Source organism: Nerophis ophidion, linkage group LG26, assembly GCF_033978795.1.
Source record: "Nerophis ophidion isolate RoL-2023_Sa linkage group LG26, RoL_Noph_v1.0, whole genome shotgun sequence".
Taxonomy (NCBI): domain Eukaryota; kingdom Metazoa; phylum Chordata; class Actinopteri; order Syngnathiformes; family Syngnathidae; genus Nerophis; species Nerophis ophidion.
The window spans coordinates 15,416,868-15,432,838 of NC_084636.1; the positions used below are offsets into that span (position 1 = coordinate 15,416,868).

The window sequence follows — 15,971 nt, forward strand, 5'->3', positions numbered from 1 at the left end:
ATTAAAAATTAAATTAAAATGTATTTGTTATTCTTTACAATAAAAAAAATACTTGAACATTGATTTAAATTGTCAGGAAAGAAGAGGAAGGAATTTAAAAGGTAAAAAATGGTATAAGTGTTTAAAAATCCTAAAATAATTTTTAAGGTTGTATTTTTTTCTGTAAAATTGTCTTTCTGAAAGTTATAAGAAGCAAAGTAAAAATATACATGAATTTATTCAAACAAGTGAAGACCAAGTCTTTAAAATATTCAAATTTCAAATTCTATTTGAGTTTTGTCTCTCTTAGAATTAAAACTGTCAAGCAAAGCGAGACCAGCTTGCTAGTAAATAAATAAAATTTAAAAAATAAAGGCAGCTCAATGGTAAGTGCTGCTATTTGAGCAATTTTTTAGAACAGGACCAGCGGGCGACTCATCTGGTCCTTCCGGGCGACCTGGTGCCCGCGGGCACCGCCTTGGTGACAACTGCTCTAGTGACTCAAAGCGCTTTACATAGTAAAAATGCCATGATAATAGTTGTTAACATGTTTTTACACTTATCTTTTTTAACTTAAAACATTCCTGCGTTAGTGATGTTGCCGAAAAAATTATGTCACAATTGGTTTCTGCCAAATTTTATCTGAGTCATTTTTTAACAGTGTTTATTTGTGAAAGAAAATATGAAGTATCATGTGTTCATTCATTGCACGAGATATTACCTACAGGAAGAATAGACTGAGGTAAGAGTTGCTGCATAATTAATACAGGTTTTCTTATATCAACAGTTTCACCCTGACATATATTAAGTATATTCCCTCTTTCAATATCCAAACAAAACAAGATGTTCTCCTGTAGTTTATGCTGCAGTGAATTCAGCAGCAGTTAACACATATCACCTTTTAAAAGCATTACCATGACAACAGCAATCAAAAAGCTACTTTCTTACCACGTCCATCTTGTCGGTCCACTGAAAGTCGTCCTCCACTGTGCGGTCGTTTAGGCCAACCCAGGTGTTGTCGTGACTTATACCTGAGTAAGAGAAAAATGCATTAAAAGCAGACATTTACACGACATTCCAATTCCCATAATCCTGTTGTTCCAATGGGATGTTGTGATTTAGCCGGAGGTGCACTGCACACAGGGATAAGATGGACTCTATTTATCGCACATCAGTGAAATTCCACAGTTGGTGTGCAAAATTTACAAAACCCAAAACCAGTGAAGTTGGCATGTTGTGTAATTCGTAAAAAAAAATCAGAATATAATTATTTAAAAAATCTTTTTCAACTTATATTCAATTGAATAGACTGCAAAAACAAGATATTTAACTTATTTTTTTTGGGCAAATAATCATTAACGTAGAATTTATTGGCAGCAAAACATTGCAAAAAAGTTGGCATTGGGGCATTTTTACCAGTGTGTTACATGGCCTTTCCTTTTAACAACACTCAGTAAACATTTGGGAACCGAGGAGATACATTTTTGAAGCTTTTCAGGTGAAATCCTTTCCCATTCTTGCTTGATGTACAGCTTAAGTTGTTCAACAGTCCGGGGTCTCCGTTGTGGTATTTTAGGCTTTATATTGCGCCAAATATTTTCAATGGGAGACAGGTCAGGACTACAGGCAGGCCAGTCTAGTACCCGCACTCTTTTACTATGAAGCCATGCTGTTGTAACACGTGCTGAAATAAGCAGGGGCGTCCATGATCACGTTGCTTGGATGGCAACATATGTTGCTCCATGAATTGATTAACGTGGACTCAGACTTAAACAAGTTGAAAAACTCATTTGGGTGTTACCATTTAGTGGTCAATTGTACGGAATATGTACTGAACTGTGCAATCTACTAATAAAAGTATCAATCAATCAATCAGTCAATCAATCAATCCAAAACCTGTATGTACCTTTCAGCATTAATGGTGCCTTCACAGATGTGTAAGTTACCCATGCCCTGGGCACTAATACACCCTCATACCATCACAGATGCTGGCTTTTGAACTTTGCACCTATAACAATCCGGATGGTTCTTTTCCTCTTTGTTCCGGAAGACACATGTCCACAGTTTTCTAAAAAATAAATAAATGTGGACTCGTCAGACCACAGAACACTTTTCCACTTTGCATCAGTCCATCTTAGATGAGCTCGGACCAGCAAAGCCGGCAGCGCTTCCGGGTGTTGTTGCTATATGGCTTTTGCATTGCATAGTAGAGTTTTAACTTCCACTTACAGATGTAGCGATGAACTGTAGTTACTGACAGTGTTTTTCTGAAGTGTTCCTCAGCTGGTGATATCCTTTACACAGTGATGTCGGTTTTTGAGGCAGTACCACCTGAGGGATCCAAGGTCACGTGCAGTGATTTCTCTATATTCTCTGAATTTTTTGATGATATTACGGACCTTAGATGGTGAAATCCCTAAATTCCTTGCAATAGCTGGTTGAGAAATGTTCTTAAACTGTTGGACAATTTGTTCACGCATTTGTTCACAAAGTGGTGACCTTCGCCCCATCCTTGTTTGTGAATGACTGATAATTTCATGGAAGCTGCTTTTATACCCAATCATGGAACCTACCTGTTCCCAATTAGCCTTCACACCTGTGGGATGTTCCAAATAAGTGGTTGATGAGTATTCCTCAACTTTCTCAGACTTTTTGCCACTTGTGCTAGCTTTTTTGAAACATTTTGCAGGCATCAAATTCCAAATGAGCTAATATTTGCAAAAAAGTACAATGTTTTCCAGTTCGAACGTTAAGTATATTGTCTTTGCGGTCTATTCAATTGAATATAAGTTGAAAAAGATTTGCAATTTGCATTCTGTTTTTATTTACCATTTACACAACGTGCCAACGTCACTGGTTTTGGGGTTTGTGTTAAGTATGACAAGGTGGAAGGAGACGACACGACAAAGGAAGTCTTGCTTTACAGGATTTGTTGAGCTTTTGATGAGTGAGTGGAGTAGGTATGCTACTATGTGTGTGCATGCGAGATTATGTGTAGGAATTAACCAGATAGCATTTACCAGAGGTTGTTGCAAGTGTGTGTTGGTTGTAGAGGCAAACAAGTCCAAAGCAGTTGGGCAAATGAGGCGTCCTGAGGTCCGGGTCCAAAAATGAGGGAAGTCGAGGATCGAGGAAGGCAGTCAGGGTCCAGGGGGAGATCCAGAGACGTGAGGCGCACAGCTCACTTCTAAGGCAACGGAGACAATGTAAACAGAGAACTACGTTCTGGCGCTGGGTTGTCTGCTGCGTTAATCTTTATTGGTGCGCTGATTGCAGATTGCCTCCGGCTGTTAACAGTTTGTAAATAGATCATGGAATAAGTCCACCTTTTTTACAACTGTGTTATTTCTGATTATTTTTATTATTTATTTTTCAAAAAGTAAGCTACAACTCCGTAATGACGCTACAGGCAGCGGCACAGTGTCAATTAAATAACATCTCCCCCGTGACTACTTTTTTTTGTTTCCAAGTGAAAGCAAAAATGTCACTGGTGATGTTTGCTTTAATCTTGTTGTGCGAGCTTGTGCACACACACGCCATTCATGTTTTCTCTCATTAGCATCATCACCAAGCTCATTTATCTCTCTAATGACGCTGATCTTATCGCTGGGGTGGAGATGTCAATTCTTGAAGCAGATTGACTCTTTTTTTTTAAAGAGTAAATGCACACGTGTGAAAGAAAGAAGTGATATTTTCACCCAGATTCTAGGGTGAGAAGCTAATGGAGCGCCGCAGAGTGGTGGTGTCGTGATGCAGCCGTCAGGGAGGTAAGTCCACAGTGGACACACGTCGGCCAAAGTCTCCTGTGTCCATTCAAAGGGAAATCATTAAAGCGGGATTAAAATGGAGTGCAAATGTGCTTGTTCTGGTTGTATTGTTGCCAATTTCCACAGACATATTGATTTGTTCATTCCTTTCGCGGGGCACAGAGGAAATCGGCTCACTACTCGGCACCTGTTTCCACATAAATCAAACTCAGACAGAACATGACACCATATTAAATGCTGTGTCAAAGATGCTTACATCACAATGCACAGCGCCAAAAGGGCGATGAACAGACTCCCTGAGATGTTTTTTTTTTTTTTTTTTTATAAAGGTGGGAGCACAGAAAAAGCCCCCGGAGGGGATAAAAAATGTAGAATGTATTACATTTCCTCAGAGAAATGCTGCCAGTGAGCGAGACAAGACCATTATATTAAAAAAGCAGATGTCAGTCAACACCCGATAAACAAAAGTAGTAAAAGAGCGAGTGGATTATAGTATTTTAGTACCGGTGTTCCTGAGCCCATTTGGTGATATCCTTTACACACTATTTTGGTACCGGTACTAAAATTATTTAGATACTTTTCTGTACTTTTCTAAATAAGGGCACCACAGAAAAATTGCATTATTTGCTTTATTTTACAAAAAATCTTAGGGTACATTAAACATATGTTTCTTATTGCAGTTAAGTCCTGAAATAAAATAGTGAACATACAAGACAACTTGTCTTTTAGTAGTAAGTAAACAAACAAAGGCTCCTGATTTCTCTGCAGTAACATATTGTGTTTTTTATCATTCATACTTTTGTCAACATAATTAAGGTCAAGTGGTAGAAAATGAATTATTAATCTACTTGTTCATTAACTGTTAATGTCTGCTCACTTTCTCTTTTAACATATTCTATCTACACTTATGTTAAAATGTAATAATCACTTCTTCTGTTGTTTGATACTTTACTTTAGTTTTGGATGATACCACAAATTTATGCATCAATCTGATACTAAGTAGTTACAGGATCATACATTGGTCATATTCTAAGTCCTCATGTGTTTTGGGACATACAAACCCCGTTTCCATATGAGTTGGGAAATTGTGTTAGATGTAAATATAAACGGAATTCAATGATTTGCAAATCATTTTCAACCCATATTCAGTTGAATATGTTACAAAAACAACATATATTTCAAACTGTTAAACATTTTTTTTGTGCAAATAATCATTAACTTTAGAATTTGATGCCAGCAACATGTGACAAAGAAGTTGGGAAAGATGCCAATAAATACTGATAAAGTCGAGGAATGCTCATCAAACACTTATATGGAACATCCCACAGGTGTGCAGGCTAATGCGGAACAGGTGGGTGCCATGATTGTGTATAAAAGCAGCTTCCATGAAATGCTAAGTAATTCACGAACAAGGATGGGGCGAGGGTCACCAATTTGTAAGCAAATTGTCGAATAGTTTTAGAACAACATTTCTCAATGAGCTATTGCAAGGAATTTAGGGATTTTACCATCTATGGTCCGTAAAATCATCAAAAAGTTAAGAGAATCTGGAGAAATCACTGCACGTAAGCGATGATATTAGGGACTTTTGATCCCTCAAGCGGTACTGCATCAAAAACCAACATCAGTGTGTAAAGGATATAACCACATGGGCTCAGGAACACTTCATAAAACCACTGTCGCTACATCTGTAAGTGCAAGTTAAAGCTACTTTGCAAAGCCAAACCCATTTATCAACAATACCCTGAAACGCCGCCGGCTTGGCTGGGCCCGAGCTCACCTAAGATGGACTGATGCAAAGTGGAAAGGTGTTCTGTGGTCTGACGAGTCCACATTTCTAATTGTATTTGGATGCAGAGGACGTGGTGTCCTCCAGAACAAAGAGGAAAATAGCCATTCGGATTGTTATAGGCGCAAAGTTCAAAAGCCAGCATCTGTGATGGTATGGGGGTGCATTAGTGCCCAACGCATTTGTAACTTACACATCTATGAAGGCACCATTATTGCCGAAAGGTCCATACAGGTTTTGGAGCAACATATGTTGTCATATAAGCAACGTTATCATGGACGCCCCTGCTTATTTCAGCAAGACAAGTGTTACAACAGCGTGGTTTCATAGTAAAAGAGTGTGGGTACTTTCCTGGCCCGCCTGCAGTCCAGACATGTCTCCCATCGAAAATGTGTGCCGCATTATGAAGCGTAAAATACGACAGCGGAGACCCCGGACTGTTGAACGACTGAAGCTTACATAAAACAAGAATGGGAAAGAATTCCACTTTCAAAGCTTCAACGATTAGTTTCCTCAGTTCCCAAACGTTTATTGAGTGTTGTTAAAAGAAAAGGTGATGTAACACAGAGGTGAACATGTCCTTTCCCAACTACTTTGGCACATGTTGCAGTCATGAAATTCTAAGTTAATTATTATTTGCAAAAAAAAGTTAAGTTTATGAGTTTGAAGATCAAACATCTTGTCTTTGTAGTGCATTCAACTGAATATGGGTTGAAAATGATTTGCAAATCATTGTGTTCTGTTTATATTTACATCTAACACAATTTCCCAACTCATATGGAAATGGGGTTTGTATTTCCTGAGTTTATAAACATCCATCCATCCGAATGCAGCTGGAGCCTATCTCAGCTGCATTCGGGCGGACGGAAGGCCGCGTACACCCTGGACAAGTCGCCACCTCATTGCAGGGCCAACACAGATAGACAACATTTTATCAGGCCAGATAAAATTATGCCGTTTGTTTACATTTTGATGTCGGTGAGCTACGGTGTGTAGAGAATCATGTTTAGCTATTCCTCGTCCTGCAGGGATGATACTTGTAAGAAACGTACTTTATTTGTTGCCATGGAGACCAGGATTAGTGATTCAGAAGCAGCTAAAACTGCCGACTGCGGATGGACGTTAGCCGCTAGCTAATTAGCTATGTCTTAAAGCATCTCTTCCTTACAGCGTTTCAGTGTTATAACTGCACCGTTATCTTTAGTTTTCAAGCCAAAATGCGTCCATTCTGTCTTTTCTGTCTACACACTGTGTCTGCTTGTAAGTACTCAGTGATTGTGCGCTGCCGAACATGCTCATCTGCTCGTAAAACCAGCAATGTCATGAAGTGACGACGACGCAGGCGCGGAGGGTGTGCGTGACTGGTATTTTTCAGAGGCGGTATAGTACCCAAAATGATGCATTAGTATCGCGGTACTATACTAATACCGGTATACCGTAGAACCCTAGTGTAGAGAATATTTCACAAAAATTGCAGTATAAAAGCCATATGCAGTGGTGGGAAAAAAATTAAGATACTCAATGGGGGTATAGACGGGAAACAGAGATGGGTTGTCATAATTTTTACAGTAGATCTGGCATTCATCTGCCTGTGGCTTTCACAAAGCACCCATAAAAAGCAGCATATTGCCACAATTGGATAAAATTGGATGTAAGCACGTCTGGTTTACTCATCCATTCATTTTCCCAACCCAGAGATAATCTCTCCAGTGTGCCAAGGGTCTACTCAAGGGCCTCCTCACGACTTGGGCATAACTGGAACACCTCACTTAGGACTCTAAGAGGTATCTAGACTAAACGCCTGAGCCACCTCATCACTCTCCTGTTATTGTGAAGGAGCAGCATCTCAGACTAGGCACCTTGCAGAGAAAACTCATTTTGGCTGCTCGTATCTGTGATTTGTGTTCTTTCTATCTCCACCCAAAGCTTGTGACCATAAGTGAGGGTAAAAACATACACTATATTGCCAAAAGTATTCGGCCACCCATCCAGGTGTATAAAATCAAGCACTTAGGCATGGAGACTGTTTCTACAAACATTTGTGAAAGAATGGGCCATGCTCAGGAGCTCAGTGATTTCCAGTGTGGAACTATCCTACGATGCCACCTGGGCAACAAATCCAGTTGTGAAATTTCCTCGCTCCTTAAAATTCCAAAGTCAACTGTCGGCTTTATTATAAGAAAATGGAAGAATTTGGGAACAACAGCAACTCAGCCACAAAGTGGGAGGCCATGTGAACTGACAGAGAGGGGTCAGCGGATGCTGAAACGCATAGTGCAAAGAGGACGCCGACTTTTTGCACAGTTGCTACAGAGCTCCAAACTTCATGGGACCTTCCAATTAGCCCACGTACAGTACGCAGAGAGCTTCATGGAATGAGTTTCCAATTTAGATATGTTCGGTACCACAACATAGTGTTTGGGTGGACTGTAATATTAGTGGGGTGCAGGATCTCCATGCTTCTATTATAAAATTGAAGCTGCAAAGTGTTGCTGCGTGGGGGTAGAACGGATGCGGCGCACCACCTTGGAGCAGCATACTCTGCAGCGCTGTGGACCAGAGCGAGGGCTTCGGTGTAAATAGTCGATGTTTGTGCGGCTCAATTTGTCCACCTCCCAGTGGTGTGCCCTGGAAACTGATTTATCAGGTGAGCGATAAAAACAAGAGACAGCAGCAGCAGCAGCAGCAGCAATAACAGCTGCAGATTAAAAGCGTTCACTTTAAAAAGGCTCAAGAGCCATATAATCGTTATGATTAATATTGAGTGTTGTGTGATGATTTGATGAAATTTTTTCACCATAAATCGAGCTTTCGGTCACTACACCATCCTACGAGAACACTTTGATGGAACAAGCAGTGATCTGAAAAGCTTTTTCTGTGACCCTTAATTTGAGGCATGACTCTACTATACTGGTGTTAAAAAAATCTGAACTTTGACCTCAAGTTATTGCCTAATGGTCAAGGTTAGTTGCTGCATAGAAAAATAATCTACATAATATATGTCCACTAGCTTGGAAAACAATCAGATAAAAGCAAACGCCTCCAAAAAAAAAACAAAAAACAGTGCGGTGTTGCCGTGCCAACTGGCCAAATTAGATTCCGCTCACTCCTCCCCTGCTCCTGATGATTCCAATCATCAGCATTTAGAGGGCATCGCCAACTTGAAAGCGCTGCAGCTTGCAGGATATGCAAAAGACCCTGAAACTCATCAGCCTATATTTAATTTAAACCCTCCCCTGTCACGCTCACCTCTGATGAAGTTCTGCTCGGCCGGGCTGTGGATGCTCGCTAGGTGGCCGCTGTGCTCCCTGCAGTCTTTCTCCGCGTCCTCCCAGGTGTGTCGACGGCTGAAGTACCTGTAGCAGTGGCCGTGGAACTTTCTCCATGCATGATCACAGCCCTCTGTGTCTGTGGAGAGAAGGAAAGGAAAAGCCATTATATTTGTGATCGTCTAAAATAGAATATATTGTAATAGACTTTTGAGCAGCATTTATTTTGTACAAACCCCGTTTCTATATGAGTTGGGAAATTGTGTTAGAGGTAAATATAAATGGAATACAAAGATTTGCAAATCCTTTTTAACCCATATTCAGTTGAATGCACTTTCTTTTAACGACACTCAATTAACGTTTGGGAACTGAGGAAACTAATTGTTGATGCTTTGAAAGTGGAATTCTTTCCCATTCTTGTTTTATGTAGAGCTTTGGTCGTTCAACAGTCCGGGGTCTCCGCTGTCGTATTTTAGGCTACATAATGCGCCACACATTTTGGATGGGAGACAGGCCTGGACTGCAGGCGGGCCAGGAAAGTACCTGCACTCTTTTTTTACGAAGCCACGCTGTTGTAAAACGTGCTGAAAGTGGCTTGGCAGTGTCTTGCTGAAATAAGCAGGGGCGTCCATGAAAAAGACAGCGCTTAGATGGTAGCATTTGTTGTTCCAAAACCTGTATGTACCTTTCAGCAATAATGGTGCCTTCACAGATACTGTATGTAAGTTACCCATGCCTTGGGCCCTAATGCACCCCCATACCATCACAGATGCTGGCTTTTGAATTTCGCGTCGATAACAGTCTGGATGGTTCGCTTCCCCTTTGGTCCGGATGACACAATGTCGAATATTACCAAAACCAATTTGAAATGTGGACTCGTCAGACCACAGAACACTTTTCCACTTTGCATCAGTCCATTTTAGATGATCTCGGGTCCAGAAAAGCCGACGGCTTATCTGGATGTTGCTGATAAATGGCTTTTGCTTTGCATAGAGCTTTAACTTGCAATTACAGATGTAGCGACAAACTGTATAAGTGACAGTGGTTTTCTGAAGTGTTCCTGAGCCCATGTGGTGATATCCTTTAGAGATTGATGTCGGTTTTTGATACAGTGGCGTCTGAGGGATCGAAGGTCACTGTCATTCACTGTTGGTTTCCGGCCAAGCCGCTTACGTGTTGGGATTTCTCCAGATTCTCTGAACCTTTTGAAGATATTATGGACCGTAGATGTTGAAATCCCTAAATTTCTTGCAATTGCACTTTGAGAAACGTTGTTCTTACACTGTTTGACTATTTGCTCACGCATTTGTGGACAAAGGGGTGCACCTCGCCCCATCCTTTCTTGTGAAAGACTGAGCATTTTTTGGGAAGCTGTTTCCATACCCAATCATGGCACACCTGTGGGATGTTCCAAATAAGTATTTGATGAGCATTCCTCAACTTTATCAGTAGTTATTGCCACCTTTCATAACTTCTTTTTCACATGTTGCTGGCATCAAATTCTAAAGTTAATGATTATTTGCAAAAAAAAAATGTTCATCAGTTTGAACATCAAATATGTTGTCTTTGTAGCATATTCAACTGAATATGGGTTGAAAAGGATTTGCAAATCATTGTATTCCGTTTATATTTACATCTAACACAATTTCCCAACTCATATGGAAACGGGGTTCGTATGTGCTAACTGTTTTACTCCTGAACCACTTTACACCAAAATGGTTACCAAACATTTGGCAAAACATACACTGCTAAAGTGCCTGTGTAATTTTTGGGGACTACATGGGATTGACATCACATTTCTCAGGTTGAGCCCACTGCTTGGGATGGTCTCCTGCTGGCCCCACTATGGACTGGACTCTCACTATTATGTTAGATCCACTATGGACTGGACTTTCACAATATTATGTCAGACCCACTCGACATCCATTGCATCCGGTCTCCCCTAGAGAGGGCGGGGGGGTTACCCACATTTGCGGTCCTCTCCAAGGTTTCTCATAGTCATTCTCATCAACGTCTCACTGGGTTGTGAGTTCTTCTTTGCCTTATGTGGGCTCTGAACCGAGGATGCCGTTGTGGCTTGTGCAGCCCTTTGAGACACTTGTATAAATAAACATGGATTGATTGATTGACTGTAATTTAAAGAGGAACTGCTCTTCTTTTTTTACCATGCCTATCAGATGAGCACAATTTGAGAAAGATGAAAAACCGACACATGATTGTTTCCATCCATCCATCCATCCATTCATCTTCTTCTACCATGAATTGATTAACGTGGACCCTGACTTAAACAAGTTGAAAAACTTATTCAAGGGTGTTACCATTTAGTGGTCGATTGTACGGAATATGTACTGAACTGTGCAATCTACTAATAAAAATTTCAATCAATCAATCATTAAACCGCTTATTGGAGGCAGGTCGCGGGGGCAGCAGTCTAAGCAGGGAATCCCAGACTTCGCTCTTCCAGCTCTTACTGGGGGATCTCGAGGCGTTTCCAGGCCAGCCGGGAGACACAGTCTTCCCAACGTGTCCTGGGTCTTCCCCGTGGCCTCCTAACGGTCGGGCGTGCTCTAAACACCTCTATAGATGCCCGAACCACCTCATTTGGCCTTATGTTGAGCGCCTGCCGGATGGCAGAGCTTCTCACCCTAAGGGAGAGCCCCGCCACCTTGCGGAGGAAACTAATTTCGTCCGCCTGTACCCGTAATTTTGTCCTTTCGGTCATAGGTGAAAATGAGAACGTAGATTGACCGGTAAATTGAGAGCTTTGCCTTCCGGCTCAGCTCCTTCTTCACCACAACGGATCGATACAGCGTCCGCTTTACTGAAGATGCCGCACTGATCCGCCAGTCGATCTCACGATCCACTCTTCCCTCACCGGCGAACAAGACTCCGAGGTACTTGAACTCCTCCACCTGGGGCAGGGTCTCCTCCCCAACCCGGAGATGGCACTCCACACTTTTCGGTGACACATGATTGTTTGTAAACCAATATTGCTATGAGGCCCTTCAGTGAAACAAATGTTCATGTTTGATTCTAAGAAGTCAACATAAAGCAAAAACAAAGACTATAATTAACATGCCGCCATTTGCTCCAGTGTCATATCATAAAAGAATATCGATTAGAGCTGCCTCAGAAAGTCCCAGCTCCTTTTGTCGTCTCTCGCAGAAGTAACCTGCCGTGAGACAGCCAAGTCCAGTGAAAGCTCTGTTCATCTATTCAAATGACAACGCGCTTTAGAAATCGCTGACAAGTCTTTAGAACGAGCTCTGTAATTAAGACTTGTCACAGTGCTGTCAGCCTACAAACAACCTTAACCCTGCTTTGTAGCTCTGTGAGCTAAAATGTGTACGTTTAATTGGGGCCTGTTCTAGGCAGGCATACACACTAAATTGCCAAAACTATGCCTTGACTCCCATATGTACTTGAAGTGCCATCCCATTCCTAACCCATAGGGTTCAATATAATGTCGGTCCACCTTTTGCAGCTATTACAGCGTCAACTCTTCCTGGAAGGCTGTCCACAAGATTGCGAAGTGTGTTTATAGGATATTTTCCACCATTCTTCCAAAAGCGCATTGGTGAGGTAACACACTGATGTTGGTCGAGAAGGCCCGGCTTTCAGTCTCCGTTCTAATTCATCCCAAAGGTGTTCTATCGGGTTCAGGTCAGGACTCTGTGCAAGCCAGTCAAGTTTATCCGCACCAGACTCTGTCATCCATGTCTTTATGGCCCTTGCTTTGTGCACTGGTGCACAGTCATGTTGGAAGAGGAAGGGGCCTGCTCCAAACTGTTCACACCAGGTTGGGAGCATGGAATTGTCCAAAATATTTTGGTATCCTGGAGCATTCAAAGTTAATTTCATTCGAACAAAGGGGCCAAACCCAACTCCTGAAAAACAACCCCATGCCAAAATTCCCCCTCCACAAAAATTTCACACTCGGCACAATGCAGTCTAAGATGTACCATTCTCCTGGTAACCTCCAAATCCAGACTCGTCCATCAGATTGCCAGATGAAAAAGCGTGATTAATCACTCAAGAAAAAGCGTCGCCACTGCTCTAGAGTCCACCACTGCATCCCACGCTTTGCATTGGACTTGGTTATGTCTGGCTTAGATCATGGGTGTCAAACTCTGGCCCGCGGGCCAAATTTGGCCCACCTTGTAATTTAATTTGGCCCTTGAGGCAATATCAAATTAACATTAGAGCTGGCCCGCCGCTGTAACACCGCATTCACCACTAATACTCATACTCGTCAACCCTCCCGATTTTCCCGGGAGACTCCCAAAGTTCAGTGCCCCTCCCGAATTTCTCCCGATTTCAACCCGGACAATAATATTGGGGGCGGGCCGTAAAAGCACTGCCTTTGGTGTTCTCTACATGTCGCCACGTCCGCTTTTCCTCCATACAAACAGCGTGCCGGCCCACTCACATAATATATGCGGCTCATACACAAACACACAAGTGTATGCAAGGCATACTTGGTCAATAGCCATTCAGGTCACACTTAGGGTGGCCGTATAAACAACTTTAACACTGTTACAAATATGCGCCACACTGTAAACCCACAGCCAACAAGAATGACAAACACATTTTGGGAGAACATCCGCACCGTAACACAACATAAACACAACCGAACAAATACCCAGAACCCCTTGCATCACTAACTCTTCCAGGATGCTGCAATATACAACCCCCGCTACCACCAAACCCCGCCCCAACTCAAACCCGCCGCCGAAAAGAGGCATTCAATTTTTATTTTCATTTTATTTGATATGCCATAAATATTTTTTAATTATTATTATTTAAAACTCGATTTTGCATGTCACTATAAAGTTAAATAAGCCTTGCTTGGTCAATATTCAATGCAAAACTTGTTTGGGTCCCTGTTAAAGGATTATTTTGTTCAACCTCGGCCCGCGGCTTCCTTCAGTTTAAAATTTTGGCCCACTCTGTATTTGAGTTTGACACCCCTAGCTTAGATGCAGCTGATCGGCCATGGAAACCCATTCCATGAAGCTCTCTGCGTACTGCACGTGGGCTAATTGGAAGGTCACATGACGTTTGGAGCTCTGTAGCAACTGACTGTGCAGAAAGTCGGCGACCTCTTTGTACTTTGTGCTTCAACATCCGCTGACCCCTCTCTGTCAGTTTAGGTGGCCTAGCGCTTGGCGGCTGAGTTGTTGTTGTTCCTAAATTATTCTACTTACCTATAATAAAGCCGACAGTTGACTTTTGAATATTTAGGAGCGAGGAAACTTCACGACTGGATTTGTTGCACAGGTGCAGTGACGTGCGGTGAGGTTCATGGCTGGTGAGGCACTGACTTCATCACAGTCAGATTTATAAACATATGAACCCTGTAGAGTATCTTATTTACCATTTGATTAGGAGCAGTTAACGGGTTATGTTTAAAAGCTCATACCAGCATTCGTCCCTGGCACTCAGCATCAAGGGTGAGAATTGGGGGTTAAATCACCAAAAATGATTCTTGGGCGCTGCTGCTCACTGCTCCCCTCACCTCCCAGGAGCTGAACAAGGGGATGATTCAAATGCAGAGGACACATTTCACCACACCTAGTGTGTGTGTGACAATAATTGATACTTTAACTTAATGTAGCAGGTACTTTAGCTAGTATAGTATGGTATAAATAAATTACACTTATTATTATCATTATTAATGATAATACTGCTAACATTAACAATATTAAATAATCACATGTATGTAGAAAATAACAAACACGACAGTACTTAGTTTTGTCACTATGACAGGTGTAACCGCGCTCCATCCATTCATTGTCTTTACTGTAGCATAAAAAATGCAGATGGCCTTAAAACGCCACAATACTCAGTCACCATATTTAAGTACCCTAAATAAAGACTCGACATAAATATAAATTCAATCGGATCAGAAACATTGGCTAGTAGCTACTATTAGCAAACAAAATTCACTTACCAACTCGGCTTAATATCTCAACATCAACATACTCTTTCGTCGCAACTCGGCTCTGATGGTCGGCACCTATAAGTTTACGATTAGTTGTAAAATGTTGGACGGATGTTTTTACGATATGCAGGCAAACGACAACTTTAAAACAGATGTCCCCAGGCCTAGTCGAGTAGTGCAAGAATGATCCCTGGGATCACTAGCACCCTCTACCACCAGGAGGCCGGAGAACAGGTGCCTCACATGGTGGGTCTTCGCAGCCGTTTTATGATGAAATATGTTCCACACATACAGTTGTTGACAAAATACACTGTACATTATATACCTCAGCTAACTAAACTATGGAAATGTATAATATAATTCATATAGCAATATGGTCTCACTGCACAGCACAGCAGACAGCAGTTAGCCGAGTAATTGCGCAATCCACGGGAGGCTCAGCTGGCTGTGACTCACCGCAAGTAATTCTCAGTATTAGAACGGCAAATGTGAAAACTAAGCGATTTTGAATAAAACATCATTTAAAACTTGTGAAGTTAAATGGAAAATAACTTTAGTGTATAATCACTGGATGAATATAACAATATAAATACTTTTTTTCTTTTTAAATTTTTTTCTTTCCATGCCCCTGACTGCACGTCACTGCACAGGTCTCCCGTCCAAAGGCAAAACCCAGTAACTCAATTTTGGTCAAAACTGAGCTGATAATAATTTTGGAGTTCCTAGGTGATATGCTTTACATTAGTGTATGCGATATTGTAATTTGTTCCGTAAGTAAGCTGTTACGCGCATAGCAGGACCTAGCAACTACCAGATAACCGCGTAGATACAACAGAAAAACCTAGTATCTCAAGGGACCAATCGGAGCTTTTTTGTCAGTCGCCTTTTTGTCTTTAATGAGACATTTGCACGAATGGGGGCCGACGGTCAACCTGATTATGTGATATTATGGCACGAGGGGATATTTGGAAGATTGGCCTAGGACGTTGCAAGCACCTTCATTAAATGTATTGTTCTTGATTCTTCCCCTTGCATACTCTTTTGGGCAGATAACTGTGGAGGTCAAAATAAAACCTGGACGCTGTACACGGCTCTTGCCCAATGTTCAAACGCAGAATGGGGCCCACCCGAGATTGTGATAAAATATCTGGACAAAGGGCACACGTTCATGAGAGCAGATTCAATCCATGGCTCAATCGGCAAGAAACTGAAAGCTCAAGTAA

General features: G+C 41.7%; 1 protein-coding gene across 1 annotated transcript in view; it reads right to left on the minus strand.

Moving 5' to 3' along the window:
* The window catches only part of ncanb (neurocan b), a 470,747-nt gene that overhangs the window by 34,209 nt on the left and 420,567 nt on the right, over positions 1-15,971 (minus strand). The window contains 2 exon segments of the mRNA XM_061888041.1: positions 928-1,010; positions 8,785-8,943. Coding sequence (XP_061744025.1) covers positions 928-1,010; positions 8,785-8,943 — 242 coding nt within the window.